This window comes from Sorex araneus, chromosome 4 (genome assembly GCF_027595985.1).
Source record: "Sorex araneus isolate mSorAra2 chromosome 4, mSorAra2.pri, whole genome shotgun sequence".
In the NCBI taxonomy this organism is placed as follows: Eukaryota; Metazoa; Chordata; class Mammalia; order Eulipotyphla; family Soricidae; genus Sorex; species Sorex araneus.
Genome location: NC_073305.1, coordinates 36302850 through 36321522, shown reverse-complemented (window position 1 = coordinate 36321522; position 18673 = coordinate 36302850). Strand labels below are relative to the sequence as shown.

Genomic DNA, 18673 nt, shown 5'->3' with positions numbered 1-18673 from the left:
GAGGCAATTAAAAATATAAGAGAACACAGTGTTTATAAACATTAAGCCTGTTACCAAAGAGCTTCTGGGAAAATGCTTACCACCGCTGGAAACTAGCTACTGGCAAGGAGAAACTCACCCATGCAGTTTGGGTGCTTTCATGTTAAGGTTATGGCTTTGGGAGATGAGAGGTGCAGAGGAGTGGCCACCAAACGGAGGCCGCGCAAGGAGGACAGTTCAGTCACACTGAGTGAGTGATTCATGTGCAGTTCAATGGACCTGGACATGCTCTTTAATTATTATGTTGTGTCCCCTGGAAAGCCCTTCTTGAACCCTTTATTAAAAAGCTTCATGTTCTCCATTAGCAAAGAAACCACAGACCAGACTCCTGAGTCATTGGTAGCCATTCTTTATTCCAAACACGTATATTTGTAAACCTGCATTTCCCAAACAGTGTCAGTGAGTTAGAAGTGATGGCACAGACGACGTTAATACACATGAGTGTGTGGAGAGAAACAACTCTCCCACCAAAGTCCCTCAACAGAAATGTGCAAGAGACATCAGGCAAGTTCTGGAACTGAACTCAGCGAGGTGCCCGCTATGCAAAGCTATCACTCTTCAAGCTTTTGGAACTCACGCTGCCAACCACACCATGCACATTAGAAAATTCAAAAACCTTAGCAAAATCGAGAGCATTGTGCTATACAGCATTGTGCCACGTGGGGAACTTGTTCAATATTCTCCCAGTGTGCTGAAATATCAGAAGATGTTCTAGAAGCATTTCTTTTGGCCCTACTGGCTCTGTCACCTTCCTTCAGCCATTCCTCATTCAAAAAAAAATTCTCCACTGTATATATATATTATTGCTCTATGTAGCAAAACAAAACAGACTAAAACCCTGCATACTGGAGTATTTATGAAATAACACACAATTTATACCTCTTATCTGCTAAAGAACCATTTCTCCCAAAGAACAATTATTTGCTGTGCGCCTCTAAATTTCATGACGTTTGGACCAAGTAGGTTTCACCAGGTTTTGTATATCATCTAGACATAACTGTTCGTCTGGCCATAATGTAGCCAAAAAAGAAAAAAAAACCCAACAGAATAACCTTTAAAGAAGTCACTAAGCTAGGGTTCAACGGGCAACATTCTGCACTCAGATACCACTGGGGACGGGGATGGAGAGGGGTACTATACTTAGGCAATGAAAGTGGGTCTCAGATGTTCCCAGAAGTGCTATTGGCTGTTTTTAACCTCGTCCTTGGCCAAGGACTGTAGGTGTGAGTTTTTCTATTGGATCTTCTGAAAGCTGACCACACTTCCTGGTGATGATGATGGAAAGTTATTGAAGAACTGTCAGACAAAGCCTCATGACCTCAGGAGGAAATGATTCCTGATACATGCCCGTGTGTGCTCTTGTTCCTAAATGTCAAGGCCTCTTGGCTGCAGGCTCACTCTGGGGATGCTCCAAACTCTCAATTCCCATGTAAATTGCGCATAAGTGAATCTTTTTGGAAGAGGGGCCAGTATTTCACTCCATCTCTTTAAAGATTCTTTCCACAATTATAAAGCATCTCCGTTCTCCTGACAGTTGGTAAATATCCAACTTAGACGGGGGTCATTTGGTACAAGAGATCTTATAGAATCTTGCCATGAGCCCACAGAAGCAGAAAGGGTGGAATCAGAATGCACAGTGGAATTTTAAAGAATATTCTGGAGATGTAACACAGACACATGAGTCTACTCTGTCTGCTTCCCCTGAGAGTCTCTTGACCTGGATGGACCTGGTGAATTGCCCAAGCTAAGGGAGTGCTAGCAATATGCTCGACTGTTTTCTCCATTATTAAGCTGAAAACTGAACTCCCCGCCGCCCTCCCCTCCCCTCCCGCCCCTCCACCTTCTGGTGCCTGCTGATCAGAGCTCTGACAGGGAGAGGGGCTTGCTGTACTTCTTCACATAGGTTCCTGGAGTGGTTGCCAATCATTGCTTCTGATGAGGTCCAGCGAAGACTGCCTCATAAAGCTCTGTGGGATGATCACTCAGAATCAACCAGAAGCAGTCTGACTCTGAGACTGTCTTCTCAAAAGTGAGGTTCTCTCCCCTGGGGCTGGCTAAACTCAAATCTATGGGTCTTCTCTCTTCCATGAGGCCCTGGGCAGGAGACTGGATAGTGGCTAGAAATGCACTTGGCCTAAGCTGCTGATATTGCAAAACCAAATCTACCACCTGAGACTACTACTTAGAGGAGTTATTTAAGGACAACATCACTTGAGGGGTAAGATTTCATCCAAGAGAGTTGCAGATTGGGGTCTCAGAAAGGACTTCACATTCTGAACTTTGTTGTAGGAAGGGTTGTCTTTCCCAAGCATAAAACATACCCCAAAACATCCCCTGGGGAACCTCTAATTACTAGTGCCTGAAATCCATCAGAGATCCCATAAATAGCTGCTAAATAAGTAATTGAAACCTACTCAAGACTGCTTTGATTACTGTCAGCAAATCTCATAGACACCTCAATGAGAGCTGGTTTCTCTGCCGTGCCTGCTTTGTAGTTACCTCTGTGGCCCTATTCCTCAGAAACAACACCCAATTGCCTTCTAAGATGAGCCTAGTTCATCCCATTGACTCTAGCTTTTCCTGGCTTTTCCCATGTTCACCAGAACGGTTACTTGACTCACTCCTCTTCTCGCATTAGCCAAAGGCCTAAAAAGAAATCAAAAGACATGTCACACCAGCTTTGCTACTACCTAGCACCCTTGGAATCTTGCCACTATTTTAGATCTGTTTGCAAGCATCAGTCAAGTATGTGTATGAAACACATGTTTCCCCAGAAGTTGAGTTGTATATCTTTTAAGCAATGTTTATGGATCCCCAAACATGGGGGGGAGGCGTGGGTTCTACAAAATCAGGATCTATAACAAAGACACTTGGTTTTCTTCCTATGTGATGCCTGAGCTTAAGGAGCCTGGAACAAGCCATTTAGGACTGCCAGATCTCTGTTTTCAGCTACCTGCTTTCTCTCTTGTTTTGGAGGGAGTGACAGTCAGAGCTGATAGAGGTCACTGAGTGTACACTCTGGGCAAGATGCAGTTCCACGCATGCTGCATCCATCATCTCATTGCACATCACAAACATGGCCACATGGACAGCTTGGTGACTGAGGGTTATAACTCAGTATCTACAGAGGCGGCAGATAGAAGAGAATGCAAGTGACATTCCTGGGTCCCTTGATATAATTCCTGTAGCACCCTGCAGATTGGGGGATGCACTTGTAGGTCTCAACTAGAGAAATGGCCTGTAGCTACTGGCGCCCTCCGAAAGTTTACTTCTCTCATGGGTATATAAAGGTTGGGACAACTCTAAGGCATTACTTACCCTCTAGAGATCACTGGCAGGGCAGGCTGAAGGATAGGAGCTGTCTGAAATAGCACCCTGGTCTTGCTTCCTCCCCTTGCTGGCCCTGTGCTCTTTACTCCCTTACTGGTATCACTGGCAGAATATTTCCTTAGTAAGTTACTTTTTTGCAAACCCTAGACTCAGGATATGCTTCTTAGGCACCTCACCAAAGACACAAAAACATATAAGGACAGACTGAGTGGTGATCTTGGGAAGGAATTTGCAACTGCCACAACCTGGGACACAAGAGTGGTAGAGAGAAACGGAGCCCCTGGAAGCCAGAGGAGCACACAAAGACAAGACATCACAACACCCAGACGTAAGTCTTTGCCTGGTGAGCACTGATTCAGTCCTCATGCTGTGTGGACTCTGAGGCACGATGTCTGGGTTGAGATGTCACCGTGAGGTTTACCAGATGACTGCCTGGCGTGGCTCCAGGCTTTCGTCCAGGAAGCCAGGCGGAAGGAGGGTGAGAGGCCTCCTGTATAAAGGTGATGCTGAACAGACTAGTTGCTAGAAATCGGGGTTTTCCATTCAGACTTCTGCTGGGAATCTTTCAAAGAAAGCAACACAGGAGGAAAAAAAATCCTTAAGAGTCTCTCTTTAATCAGTCCTGCATTTGCACATGACTCCAAACTCAACTCCAAGCAGTGAAGAGGTGAAATGTCTGAGCAGTTGTGCCATGCCCACAGTTTCTGCAGCTCACTGGCTCATGGCAAGAGGTTTCTTCAGAGGCCTTTCTCTGCAAGTCTCTTTCTTTAAACGGCAAGTTCCAAAGTATAGTTAGATTACTATTTTTTAAAAAAAATCCATAAAAATTTGTAAGCATGTACAGATAGTTCCAAGATTTCAGGCCAGATATCAGTGCTTGAGTGAATTATATAACTATTTAATAGAAATAATAAAACATTGATACAAATATAAAGACATAATCAGTATAAAAGGCTTATATTTATAAAAATACTTTTAGGTAACAGTTTTCCCCTGAGGGTTGACCACGCATGTTGCATCCATAAATATTGCTCGGCTCTGTCACTTACTTTCCAAAGTTCAAAGTTCATCTTCAGACCGAAGTGGTGGTGGCAGAGTCACGTGACCTGGCCAAAGTGGCTGCCTCAGATTGGCACCTGGGCTTGATAGAATGAGGAAGAGAACAGCATCAGTGGGGCCTCCGAAAAATCTGGAGAAGATTCTTTCTTCCAAATATGGAAGATACAAAGATCAAGGACAACAGGCGAACCATCGGGTCACGGGACTGGTGCGGGGCGGGCGGTCACTGGTTTTTCTGGACCCAGTCCCAACTGTCTTCATTCTCCTTCCGGTTCTTCTCAGCTTCAATAATTTCTTTGTACCTTCGGCGAAAGAAACCCAACTGCAAGGCAGAGAGAGAGGAGAAGGCGGTTAGAAGTGCCGGGCACTGGCCCTGGAGGGGAGGACTGACAGCGCACCAGCTTGCCACACTCAGCGTGGGAGGACTGAGAAAAGGCAGCATGTGGTGCCGGCCCCTCGCAACACAAGGACTTCCTGCCGGCTCTCTTATTTACGATTAAGTTGTTTGTTCCTTGTAAAGTGCTTTGGGTGAAGTGTTTCCCAAACTGTGCTGGGAATCGCAAATTACTGCGGGTTCCTCAGAGCTATCTGGGAGGAAAAGAAGCTTCAGGGACAAGCAGGTTTGGGAGATCCCGCATTCTTTCTGTCTTGAGGAGAGTGGTCATGCAATAGAGGGGCTACTGATCCAAAAGGACCTAAGAAATCCAAGGACCTCATTTTCCTTCAGGTTTTGGGGGCCTCTTTTTGATTAAAATATTAATGGCCTGAGAGACATTCATTCTTGGGGAATAATTTGATAATAACTACTGTCATATAATAGACTTTGTGAAGGGTCTCCAGACTTGTAACATATATAGAGTTGCATGGGCTGGAGCGACAGCACAGCGGTAGTGTGTTTGCCTTTCACGCAGCCGACCCGTGTTCCATTCCTCCGCCCCTCTTGGAGAGCCCAGCAAGCTACCGAGAGTATTGCGCCCTCACGGCAGAGCCTGGCAAGCTACCCGTGGCGTATTCAATATGCCAAAAACAGTAACAATAAGTCTCACAATGAGAGACAGTTATTGGTGCTCGCTCGAACAAATCGATGAGCAATGGGATGACAGTGATAGAGTTGCCAACCAGTATTATCTAGAAACAGACAAGCATCTGCATCTTCCTGGCCACCCCTCGGTCTGGAGCCGCACCACGTCTAGCAGCAGGACTGGCTTCTCTTCCCAGTCCAGGCCCACCGTTTTCTCCAGTTTAGTTCTGGAAAGAACTTCCCTTCTGATGGGCCATGGCCTTTCACAAATTTCTAGACTTTCTCACATGGTCACTACAGTCCAGACTCTGAATCCATGTTAGGGAATCCAAGGCCGACCTGTCCTCCGATCTTGGGGAGACCTGGCATCTCTCACCTCCAGCTCCCCAGCATCCCTGGTGCCTGCAGTTGAAGTCAAGTAGTTTCCCTGCCTCTGTCCTAAAGAAGACTTGACTATAGAGTCCAAACACTCCAACTCCTTCTCTGCAGGTGGGCAGGTGACCAAGCCCACAGTGGCAGTCGACCTGATACCTCATTCGGTGTGGCTGCCTTCTCTTCCCTGCTCTCCTGCCACTGCTTCCTGAGATCACCTTCCATGACATGACTTGCAGCCCTCATGGAAATCCCCTTGAAGAAGGGAATTCAAACAGAGACACATGCTTTGGGCAATGGCACCACTCTGCTATCAGTGTTAAAGTTCCCAATATTGGGCTTGGAAATGCTCATGGCTAGCAAGCCCTGTCTGCTGCCCACAGTGGTGGGGCACAGAAATGTGACACCCAGGTCAGCCAGCCAGTTCCACACCACCACCATGGATGCATCTAATGTCTTAGCCAGAGGTGCATTTGTCTTCAAGCTCTTTTACTCCTGTCTGAGCACCCATAATCACTTAGGGGCTCCTTGCTCCCCAAAGAAGGGGAAAGCAGGAGGGGATGAAGGGGATGAAGTGGATGAAGGGTATTTCTACATCATCTTCTGCTCCCCCAAGCAGGTCTATCTGGGTGGTCGAGGAGTAGAACCTCCAAGTGAGCTGCCAGGAACGATCTCTGCCATATGACCAGGGAACTCTGGGTAGAGGCTGGGTGGGGTCTATGAAGGTGCCAGATGAATGTCTGTGGAGGAGCTGAGGGCTCATCAACTCTCTGACGAGCCTTTTGTGTTCTGACTTTCAGTTCTTTTGGGCTGAGTACTGCAGGGTCTCAACCACACACTCCTAGAAGCTCTGGAGGCTTCTCCCCAAAGTGTGACCGTGACCACTAGACCCCCTTTTTTCTGACCCTGTAGGCACATGCTTTTCTTCCTTCCAATCCCAGCCACCTTCCTCCCTCTTCTGGGAAAAGGACAGGGGGCTTTGGTTGAATGTTCTGGGGAACCAGGAAAAAAGTCATTGCTATTGCCTGCAGAGCACATCTGCACAAGGCCAGCCAAGCCAGCCAGATGTTCTGGGAACCACTCAGAAGTTGCAACACCACTCTCCAGATATCAAAACTAGGGCAGACCAGGAGAATGTGCCACCCGCCCCTTCTGTGCTGAAGGGAAGATAATCATGAAAACAGGCAGGGCTGACGTGGAAGCAAGACTCTTGAATGACTCCGACTGCCGACAGTGCAAGGCTTCCGTGATCCCAGGCTGCTTGTTTTTATCTCCAGAGAAGCACTGTGCTTTTTCAGTGGCACGCATCAAGCAGGATTTTAGCTGGCTGCCCTTGTCCTAGACTCCTCAAAGGTAGGATCTGAAGTTTTATCTCCAGGGGTTCGCGTCTCACCTGCACTTGGTACCAGGAATAAATAGCAAAACCGTTCAGAATTAGAACCAGGGAGACAGTTCAATCGGATGGAGTGCATGCCTTGCCTGCGTGAGGCTTGAGTTCAATCACTCCCTGCGTTGCCAGGTGTGGTCTGGTGGCCCTCAGGCACTGCCAGGGCCCAGTGGTACCACATTGCCGGGCTTGAGGACTAAACGCTCAGACCTGAACCTATGAGGCTGAGCATTGGTGGGAGAGGCTCCTGGGCCCCCGGGCACTGCTGGTGAAATCCCTCCATAAAAATCAAAACAAAACACATGCCCTTGACCATCTGACTTTGAGCAACTCCCTGTCGGAGGCGCATCTTTTCCCACACCCGAGTCTGTCACGACAACAGGACAGAGGTCACACTGCATGTGGTCACATCCACACTTAGAATCCCAGTGGCCTGGCAATGCCCTTTCTCTCTGTTTTTCTCAGATCTTGGCCTGGCCTCTACTTGAAGGAGCTCTCCATTTGGTGAGGCCTGAAAGACGGACGAGAGTCCATCCAGTAGGGGCAATGGAGCCCAGCCAACTTCCCACTGCCTGCAGACAGGGTCTGAATCCAGCTGAGACCAGACAGGTGGCCTGCTGGGCTCAGTCCTCAGATTGGTGAGCCGCAGGCCTGGTGGTGGCTATTTGATAACCAACCAAGCTCTGAAGTGGCCTATTTTGCAGCATGCATTAAGTCAACACCTTTTTCTTTAAATAGTGGCCTTGAAACTTTTATTTTTTTTGCTTTTTGGGTCACACCCAGCATTGCACAGGGGTTACTCCTGACTCATGCACTCAGGAATTACTTCTGGCGGTGCTCAGGGGACCATATGGGATGCTGGGAATTGAACCCAGGTCAGCTGCGTGCAAGACAAATGTCCTATCTGCTGTGCTATCGCTCCAGCCTCCTGGCCTTGTAACTTTTTAGAGATCTGTTTTAAAATATACTTCCTTATGATTTAATATCAGTCCGTGTTTGATTTGTGTACCTGTCTTACATACTGACCTACCCAGGGTTGCATGAAAAGGATCGTGGGTAAGAAAAAGTTTCAGAAGCCTCACAGTGTGGGGCCCCAGAATGCTGGAGGGAAAAAAGTATCCTGAAGAGTCTTTCTTCAACCAGTCCTGCATTTGCACATGACTCCAAACTCAACTAACTCCAAGCAGCGAAGAGGTGAAATGTCTGAGCAGTTGTGCCATGCCCACAGTCTCTGCAGCTCACTAGCTCATGGCAAGAGGTTTCTTCAGAGGCCTTTCTCTGCAAGTCTCTTTCTTTAAACAGCAAGTTCCAAAGTTAGATTACTATTTTTTTTAAATCCATAAAAATTTGTAAGTATATACAGGTATTTCCAAGATTTCAGGCCAGATATCAATGCTCGAGTGAATTATATAACTATTTAATAGAAATAATAAAACACTGATACAAATATAAAGACATAATCAGTATATAAAAGATTTATATCTATAAAAATACTTTCAGGTAACAGTTGATAGCACATGGCCCTGGAGATAAAGACTATGACAGGACCTGATCAGACTCGTCACAGACCCCTCTCTGTAGTCTCCAGGGGAAGGAATCGTGGGCTCATCCCCCACAGCCCTGTGGGAGAAGAAGTTGCTAGCAGGTGCCCACCAGAGAGGTGGCCGACCACGTGTGTCCTCCTGTGAGCTCTGCTGCACGCTTCTCTCAAGGTGAAGGCACCAGCGTCTGAGGCGGGGCACTTCAAGAAGCAACCTCTTCGCTCTCAGGGGGTGCATCAGCACCAGGCCAGGAATCTCCCCGTCCCTGCCACTGCCCACACAGCTGCTCTCAGAAGCCTCCCACACACCTTCCCTCACTCTAGTGTATCTGAGCTCCATCCTTCCTGTTACAGCTTGTGTGTGGTTTCCAGGACAGGGGGATGGATGTGTGTCCTTCTTTGGAGCCCCAAGAAGACATCTGAATCTCATGGCTAGGGAGTGCTGGGTGTAGCAGTGCAGGTTGTGCACTGCAGAGTGGACAGTGCCACTCCGATCAGATGGTCATAAATATGCAAACTTATTACAACTATTTCCCAGCAGATGGCACTAGAGCTCCTTCCTTCCTTCCTTCCTCCTCCCTTCCTTCCTCCCTTCCTCCTTCCCTTCCCCTCTCCTTCCCTTCCCCCTCCTTCCCTTCCCCTCTCCTTTCCTTTCCTTTCCTTTCCTTTCCTTTCCTTTCCTTTCCTTTCCTTTCCTTTCCTTTCCTTTCCTTTCCTTTCCTTTCCTTTCCTTTCCTTTCCTTTCCTTTCCTTTCCTTTCCTTTCCTTTCCTTTCCTTTCCTTTCCTTTCCTTTCCTTTCCTTTCCATCTCTGTGAGATACAAGTACAAAGCTGTTCAAGCTCCGGTTTCAGTAATACAGTGTTCCAACACCCATCCCTCCACCAGTATACATTTTTCACCACCAATGACCCCAGTTTCTCTCCACCACCCTTTCCGTTCTTTTTTTTCTTCTTCCTCCTTCCTTCACTTCTGCCTTTCCTTTCTTAAATCAGTAGACTTTTCTGAGATAGTAATCAAGTTTCCAGAGGAACTGATGCCGTATACTAGTTAGTACACATGTGCTATTTGGTCTAGTGGGGAACAAATTAATATTGCTTCTTACAGGCTCAACTCTTTCAGAAAAGGAGAGTAAAGCCTGTTTCTCTGTCAGGAACCTGGGTCCAGCCGCTCTTTGATGTAGAACTCAAAGCACAGAACTTTGAGTTTTTTGAGCAATGGTTCCCCAAGCAATTGGACTACCAGGCCTGCCCAGGGCCCTAGAGCCTCCTCAAGCACAAGAGATACATAGCCAAGAGGGACCAGAGTCCTGGCTACTGCTCATGCCCCAACTGATGCCCCAGCGCTCATGCTGGGCGCTGGGGAAGGTTCTTTTCTGGCTCTGAACTTGGAGTCTTTGTCTCTGCCTTAGACATTAATAGTGCCCAGCATTCTCAGACCTGTCCCCACCCAAAACACGATAGTGACTTTTTTGTTGGTTTCCAGAACACCCAGCATGTACCCAGCAACTAAAGCAGGAAGGGGCCAGGGAGCAGCTCTGTGGTAGAGAGCTTACCCCACATGGGTGAGGCTCTGGGTTTGGACCCCAACACCAGACACACCCTCCCAAAAATATACAGAGAAAACAACCTACTAGAGAGGTATGGGATAAAGTCTTTGCCCAGTTTCAATTTTTGGCAGTGTTTAGAAATTATTCCAGTTTTGCAATGACGTAAGAACATTGGATGAAATATGACAAATTATAATCTTAAAAATTAAGATAAATCAAGACTTGGATGACATTTTCCTCCTGTCGCAGCACTCCTCAGACACACATTCTAACTCTTCTCTAACCCAGTGACTGGGTGAAGCTGCATTTCTGCGCTCTGAGCCCACCCTGACGGTCCCTGGAATGATTACGCTGAAGATGCGTTTGTGCCTGAGCCTCTGCAGCCCCACACTTAATTCCATTGGGATAGAATCAATGTTTTCTGTGCTTGTGTCTGTCTGGAACTCTTCAGGGCTTGGTTTGCCACTTGGGGGGCAAAGGCTCTGTTTGTTACTCTCTGTCTAAAGCGGAGGAAACACTCATGGAAGCCCAGAGCAAGGAAATATAGGCCAAATTGGCTCAGCTACACAGGAGGGGGTGCCTGGCAGCCTCCTGTCTATGCTGGTCCCTGATGAAAGAGCCGCAACTCAGACCTTTCTGACGGGTCCGCATGGTTTTCTGGTGGAACACTGTCATAAGAAGCTGCCAGCAAACCAGGAAATCGATAGGTGTCCCGGAACAGAGGTGACAGGGCCAGAAGGAACAGTCAAGGCCAGGCTCTGAGCTCACAGCTCTTCACATCCACCGTCACACCCACAGCCGCCCCTTCCTGCCAGGACAAGGGCCGTGAGAGCCTGACCCACAACTCAAAGTGTCTGGCCTCTTGCAAGACCTGCACCCTGCTTCCTCGGCCTTGAGATTTCTCTGAGGCCGCTGTTCTGAGGGCCTTGGACCTGGCCCTTTGGACTCACCCAGGACCTCATGTTTATGGGGACTCTTCAGTCACTGGACTGTTTACATAGCACGTCTCTGTCTGGGATGGAGATGCCGACAGTCAGCATCGGCCACTGTTCCCTTCCAGACATAAATAGGCGCCTGCTGAGTAAAGGACATGGAGGCAGGGTGTGTACATATGCGTGTGTGCATGTGTGTGCTGTGCCGTGTGTGTTCATATGTGTGGATGTATGTGGTATGTGTTGTGTACATGTGTATGTTTTGTGTATGTGCTTTTTATGTGTGGTATGTGCATGTGTGTGATGTGTGCTATTGTGCATGTGTGTGTACTATGTATGTTGTGTGGGTGTGCATATTGTTGGTCAGTGTGTGTTGTGTGCATGGTGCATGTGTGTTATATGTATGATGTGTGCATGTGTGTGCATGCATACGCTGTGCATACATTTCTGTTTTGGCAACAGTTCAATGTGTATATTTTGTGTGTGTGCATCATATGTGCATGTTGTGCATGTGTGGTGTATGTATGTGATGTGTGGTGTGCATGGGTGACAATGGTAAGTGGGTGAATATGATATATGTGTATAATGTGTGGTATGTTGGTGTGTGGTGTATGTATGTGGTGTATGTGTGGTATATGTGTATTATGTGCATATGGTGGTGTGTGTATGTATGTGTGGTGTGCATAGTGTGTGTGGTATATGTGTGTGATGTGTGTCTGGTATGTGGTGTGTGGATATGAGGTATATGTGTATGATATGTGTGGTATATGTGTGTGTGGTGTGTGGGAATGTGGTATATGTGTATGGTGTGTGTATATGGTATATGGGTGTGGGTGTGGTATATGTGTGCATGTGGGTTGGTATGATGTGTATACTGTGTGTGATATATGTTGCATGTGTGTGGTGTGTGTGGTATATGTGTGTGGTATGTGCGTGGTTTATGTGTGTGATGTGTGGGTATGTGGTGTATGAGTGTGATGTGTGTATGTGGTATATGGGTATGGTTTGTGGCTGGATGTGGCATATGTGTGGGTGTGAGTAGAGTGTGTGGTGTGCAGGTCTGTACACAAGTATGGATTGTGCATCTTCTGTTTCGAGGGAGTTCTCCACAGGATGGACTCTCAGAGCCTGCCTGGAGGGGAGGTGATAACCCCAGTGACCCCCAGAGGGGCTGCCAAACCTGACACATTCTTTGAGCCATTTCACAGGTTTATTTTTCTAAGGGTTTCTGCTGGAGGTCCGCGGCAATGCTCTCAAGTGAAAAGCAGGGGCTGGTGTGGACGCAGTAGCTGGAGCGGAGGGCCAGGCGGCCTCCCCAGGGCCACTGAGGCGGCAGGCAGGAAGGGAAGAGGAGCCTGGGCACTCGCCTTCACTCCAAGCGTCTGGGCCTGTGAGAGGGTCGAGGGCAGAGGAAGGCTCCTGGGCTGAAAGCAGGAGAGGAGGCCGTAGGGTCTCTCTCCTTCCTGCGATGGGGCCTGTGTGTTTTGGCAACAGCTCAGGAGCGGGGAGAGGAGAGAGTGGGGGAGGGAGGGGCTGCAGGAGGGGGCTGGGAAGAGAAGCTGGGGCCCGAGTCCCGCTTCTCGCCCCGTGTTACAACGACTCAAAGGCTGGCTTAAGGAGCTTCTTGGAGGCATTTTGTTTGGCTTTGTTTTGGCCTCATCAGCAGTGCTTGAGGGCCCAGGGGCCACTCCCTGAGACCCTCTGCCAGGCTCTGGGGGACTGAGGGGTTGCAGCAGTGCTGTGGGGGCCATACGCAAGGCATCCTCGAGCCTTGACCCTGCAGGCACAGTGTGTGTGTGTGTGTGTGTGTGTGTGTGTGTGTGTGTGTGTGTGTGTGTGTTGGCCTCACCCATGCAAAGCAGATGCTGTACTATGAGCCTGTCCACAGGCTGAGGACATTCCTTATAGCTGAAAGTCACAGCACTGCAGGCCATGATAGCCCCAGTTGAACAGTGACACTCCCCTCAGAGGCCAGGGCCTTTGAGATGGTCTTGACCAGACTGACTTGGACCCCAGGCAGCCTCAGACCCAGTCAGGAGCGCCAGGCAGGGCAAGTGGGCTCTTTTGGATGTTTCTCCCTTAAAAGCGTTTCGCATTTCAAAGTTTTCCTCCCGCACAGCGGTTTGGCAGGCTACTGCAATCTTTGCACATAAAGTTTAAATTATGGCTCCTGGTGTCTGCGTGCGTCCCGGCTCTGGGAAAGCTGATTAGGATCCATTTCAGGATGAAGAAGGGCCTGGTTAGCTTGGGGCCTCCTTGTGGATTTTGTACCAAAGCCAGCACCCACTGCTGCCGAGCGTGGGAGGGCCTGGGCTGCCCGGGGTGGGCCTTCTGCAGGGCCAGGGGGCCTGGGTGGGCCCAGAAGTTAAGGCCCCGCACGCAGCAGGGAGACTGGGACGTTGTGCTCTGCAAAAGGCATTTGCTGACCCTATCAGGGTTTTTACTTTACTGTAAACATTTCATTTTTTGTTTTGTTTTTGCGCCACACTTGGTGGTGCTCAGGGCTTCCTTCTGGCTCTCTGTGCTCAGGGACCCCTCCTAGCAGGGCTCAGGGGAGCACATGCGGTACCAGGGATCTAACCAGTGATGGAGTCATGCCCGGCAAGAGTCTAAACGTCTATCTGGCTCAGGGATTTTAATTTAAATAGACAGTGGGTGATGGGTGTGTGGGTACCCCAGAGTGATACCAGGAGCTGGTGGCACGGGGTCTTTACCTGGCCAAGTCCTGCTCACCCTTGGCCACCATCCCTGGTCACTTTTCCCAGTGGTAGTTCAGATGGGGCGAATGCTTCCTTCTGTCCCTCTGCCCAAAGCCTGCTGCTTGGTGGGGCCCCACACTGGTTGCTGAATGAAGGTTCCCGTGGGCCAAGAAGCGCAGACTTCACCGGCACAGCTAGAGGCTTTGTTCCACCGCCAGATAGACTGCCCACACAACGCATGTCTAGGTGACACAATTTGGGGTCCACCCTCTTTTTTGGGTTTGCAAGCAAACACAAGCAAGTAGAGGCAGCAATGTCAACAGCTGATCCACGGGGACCTGCACATGAGGTTGTACCCCTTGTCTTCAGAGGCCTGAGTGAAGTGCATCTCGCTCAACCCCGGCAGCTGGGCACCAGCCAGGGGCTTTCTCCTGGGGAGGGACAGAGGGAACTGGACATGAAATACGGGAAGGAGCCAGAGCCATTAGGACTGTCCGTACAAGTCAACTAGTGGTAGAGCTTTATTCACGAATCAACACATCTCTGTGTACAGGACTGTCTGCGTGATGCTGGAACGCTGGTCACTGTAAGTCAGGGATCATTCTTAGGTAATAGAGTCAGAATCTGAGTTGGCCAGAGCTTTGGAGCTAAGGTTTCAGGAATTATGTAGGCCTTTAAAATAATCAGACAGTTCATCTGTCTCTTTCATCCTCCTATACACTCATCACATTGACTGAATCTGTAAGAAAGGCACGTAATTTTCCCTCACCAAAGCCCTCCCTCTGCCAAGCTCCTCGCTGCACAGCAGCTTGGCTGAACAGACGACTCACTCTGAGCAGCTGCGAACACTCGGTGCTGCCCCATCACCGATCTTGGTGTTTCTTCTCCCCAGAGAAGCACAACTGTGAGTTTTATCTACAGCATCATGGAGGAGAGCAGCATTTTCATCTACCGTAAAACAGCAAGACGTCCAGTTCAATGAGTCTTTGTCTATAAAAGTGACTTATGTGGCTGACCAAAGATAAAAGGGGGCCATAAATCTTGACCACTCCGTGCGCAGGGCAAGCAGGCGCTGCTTCTCTCCCCTTGGATCTGGCCTGGCTGACAACTGCTAAGACCAACAGAGTGTAGCAGGATGGGGGCAAAGCCACATCTCGGCCAGCCTTCAAGAAAACGGGCCACTTTAATGGTGCTCTCTCTCGGAAGCTGAAGCTACCAAGTGGGGCCGCACAGAAAGGGGCCGAGTGGGCATGGAGAGGGACTCAGCTGTGTCCATCCTCCTGGTTATCTCCCAAGATGCCAGGTGTGTGAGTAAAACTGCCTTACACGCCCTAGCCCAGAGTAACCATGAGGTAAATGCCACGTGTGTGACTCCCCTCAGTGAATGCCACATTCAGCAGAATTATCCAGTCAAGCCTTTCCTGAATTCCTCACCCACAAATCTACACAATACAGTCAGATGGATTTTTTTGGGGGGTGGGGTGGGGGGAGGAGTACACTATTAAAAAAAATTGGGGCCAGAGAGATAGTACAGCAGGTAGGGCACTTGCCTTACACACGACAGCATGCCATATGGTCCCCTGAACACCTCCAAGAGTAATTCTTGAGTGCAGAGCCAGGAATAACCTGTGAGCATCACTGGGTGTGCCCCTCCCAAAATAAAGACCAAGAGGAAGTTTGGTTTGGGGCCATACCTGATGGCTGTTGGGGGCTACTCTAGGCTCTCTGCTGGGGTGTTGCATCTAGCAGTGTTCAGGGGACCACGTAGTGCAGGGATATGCTCAAGCCATTGAGTCATCTCTTTGGCCCCATAGTGTGCAATTTTTTCCAGACCCCCACTGACAACCATGAACCCCTGCTGTGGCATCTGAATCGTTTTCTTCTGAGATCTCCCCATTCCCCCAAGCCATCGCAATGCAGCTCTTCCTGCTCTGTCCCCCACCATGTCAGTGGGAGACACATGCCCCATACCGTGTCCCCTGCAACCCACGCCTCTAAGCACAATGAACAGCAGTGGACTTGGCCTTGACCAGACCCAACTGTGATCCTCTCCCAGCCTTAGAGAGTTGGGACCCCTGAGGGGCTGAGCAGTCCGTAGTGGGGACTCCAAGCTCTGAGCTATAAGCGTGGTGGGGCACAGGGAACACTCCTGTTGTGCAGGTGTGGGGGAAGCTGGTCTAAGGGAGAAGGTCGACAGGAGTGCAGGGGTGTAGAAGGAAGGGGATGTGCAGGGGAGAGGCAGGGAGGGGAGGAGGTCACAGCACGGCCTTGGTGCCTGACTTTTTCCGGCCCAGGCTATGCATGTTTCCTCTGGGATCTACAAGCACCCTGATACTGTGCATTCTTAGCATCCTTCTCTTTCTCTTCCATAAATGGCTATGAATGGATTTCCTTTTTTTTTTTTTGTTTCGTAGTTGGAAAAAAAAGTGTCTCCACAGTGCCTGAGAGAAGAATATTCAGTCCTGGAAACTGGAGAGCAAGTCTCCCTGGGCAGTGAGGTAAAGGGAATTATCTTCCACTCACTGTCCAAGAGAGACCTGCGGGGATGGGGATGGCGGGGTGGGGGCGTGTGGCCCAGTGTGATGTCCCAGGGACACCCGCACTCACAGTCAGATGCCAAACTTCTCTCCCCACATGCTTCCATCCAAGCCGGTGGAAGCCCTGGATGAGGGAAGCAGCGATGCCAAAGCCATAACAGGCCGAGGCTCTTGGAGTACTCCCAGGGTCTCGCATCCAGCTGGGCACAAACCCTGATCTGGATCTGCTCTGACTTGGACCCCTCCTAGACAGCTGGGGTTGGGGGCTGCCCCTTCCCCACCCCCTGCTGGCCCTGGTTCTCTCTCCCCAAGCAGGATCGATCAGGCCATTGCTCCCTGTTCTCTGGTCAGCAGGATCCCCTCCATGACCAGGGCAGGCCACGTTCCCCTGCATGGACCCTCACCTCTGGCCCTGCTGTGTGTCCACCCCGTTCCCCTGCACAGACCCTCACATACTGGCCCTGCTGTGTGTCTGCCCCATTTCTCTTGGGTTGAAACAGCCTCTGCCTTCCTCGCCTGGGAGCCTCAAGTTGAAGCCAAGGCCAGACTGGAATAACTGGCCTGTGGAGGCCCCCTCGGACCGTGGGAGGGGGCTCTCCTGTCTTTAGCAGGGTGCTAAGGAGTCTGCCTGCACTCCCAATGTGCTGTGGGCTAGGTGCCATGACCTCAGTGTTCCTGGGAACGACAGAGAGCATCACTCATCCACTGCCATGCACTAAGTACCACGTGGCCTATTCTCTCCTCTCCTCTCCTCTCCTCTCCTCTCCTCTCCTCTCCTCTCCTCTCCTCTCCTCTCCTCTCCTCTCCTCTCCTCTCCTCTCCTCTCCTCTCCTCTCCTCTCCTCTCCTCTCCTCTCCTCTCCTCTCCTCTCCTCTCCTCTCCTCTCCTCTCCTCTTCTTTTTGGGTCACACCAAGCAATGCTCAGGGGTTACTCCTGGCTCTGCACTCAGGAATCACGCCTGGTGGTGCTTGGGGGACCATATGAGATGCCGGGGATTGAACCCGGGTTGGCCGAGTGCAAGGGAAATGCTCTACCTGTTGTATTATTGCTCCGGCCCCACGTGGCCTTTTCTTCACCAGCCCTGGACCCTGGACAGTGACAGGTCCAACCAATGAAGTGGCCTCAGTTCCCAGAGCAGCATCTGCAGAGCGACCCTCCCCTCCACGTTGCTTACAGGCGTCTGCATGCCCTGGCCTGGTGTTCAAGGGCAGCATAGTCACCACAGCCCCCAAGCCCTGAATGTGGCCACTGAATCAAAGCAGGGATTCAAGACGGGAAATCCAGCCCCACTGCAGGTGCTGCGAGCAAAGCTGCCTTGACCCACTCAGTGTTGACAGTTATGAGGTGTGTTAAACCACCCTAAAGCTTTTGCTGAGGGAATCATCAGAGGTGTGGCACATCCCACGTGCCTACAACTGTCCATGCAGAGACAGAACTTGAGTAATGAAACAGGTGACCAAGAGAAAACCACCACTCTCAATGTGCTGAAATAAATCCCTGTCTCCCACGGCCTCTCTCCGCTCTTCCCTCTCTTACCACGACGCAGGACCAGTGGGAGCCTTGGGGCTGAGGGTCAGAGTCCTCAGCCTGGGTGGGGAGGCGGGAGATACACGTCCAGGGGGCCCTGAGCCCCCAGACTCACCTTCCAGAGCAGCACAGCCAGCAGCAGGAAGATGAGGATTCCCACCAGCAAGCTGATGGCGATGATCCATCCCACGACGTAGCCACGGGGCTCCAGGTTGTGTAAGGCTTCGAAGACCACCTGGGAAGCAAAAGCAGAGTTGAAAAGGTTGCCCAAAGACAGGCAGCCCCAGCGCCAAGCTGAGTGACTTGGAGTGATCTAAAGCAATGTGCCCAGGGATGCGAGTCGGAGAGTGAGTGCAAGGACTCCTGTGCGGGTTTCGCAGGTGGCAGCTTGGCCTCCACCCCTGGCATGACCGGATCCCCTGACCACCCGGAAGAGGCCCGAACACTGCTGGGTGTGGCCCCCAACAAATCAAAACTAAACAAAACAGAGATGTGTTGGACTATGTTGAGGGTCTTCCCCTGGCTGGTGGCGAGGGGTTCTCATGAGGCCGTATGGAGCCACTGAGGCTCTGGTTCCTGAAGGGGCTGAAACAAAGTAACAGTGCGGCTGAGGCAAACACACAAGTCGGACTTCAACACCATGAAGAGGAACAGGGTGAGGGCCAGGCCGAGCACTCGCTGT

General features: G+C 50.2%; 1 protein-coding gene across 1 annotated transcript in view; it reads right to left on the bottom strand.

The window, feature by feature from the left end:
- Nucleotides 1-372: 372 nt before the first annotated feature.
- Nucleotides 373-18673, bottom strand: part of ITGA9 (integrin subunit alpha 9) — a 327700-nt gene continuing 309399 nt past the window's right edge. The window contains exons 27-28 of the mRNA XM_055137107.1: nt 18107-18226; nt 373-4750 (exon numbers count right to left, since the gene is read on the bottom strand). Of these exons, the coding sequence (XP_054993082.1) occupies nt 4652-4750; nt 18107-18226 (219 nt within the window). The 3' untranslated portion in view covers nt 373-4651. The remainder of the gene's footprint in view (nt 4751-18106; nt 18227-18673) is intronic.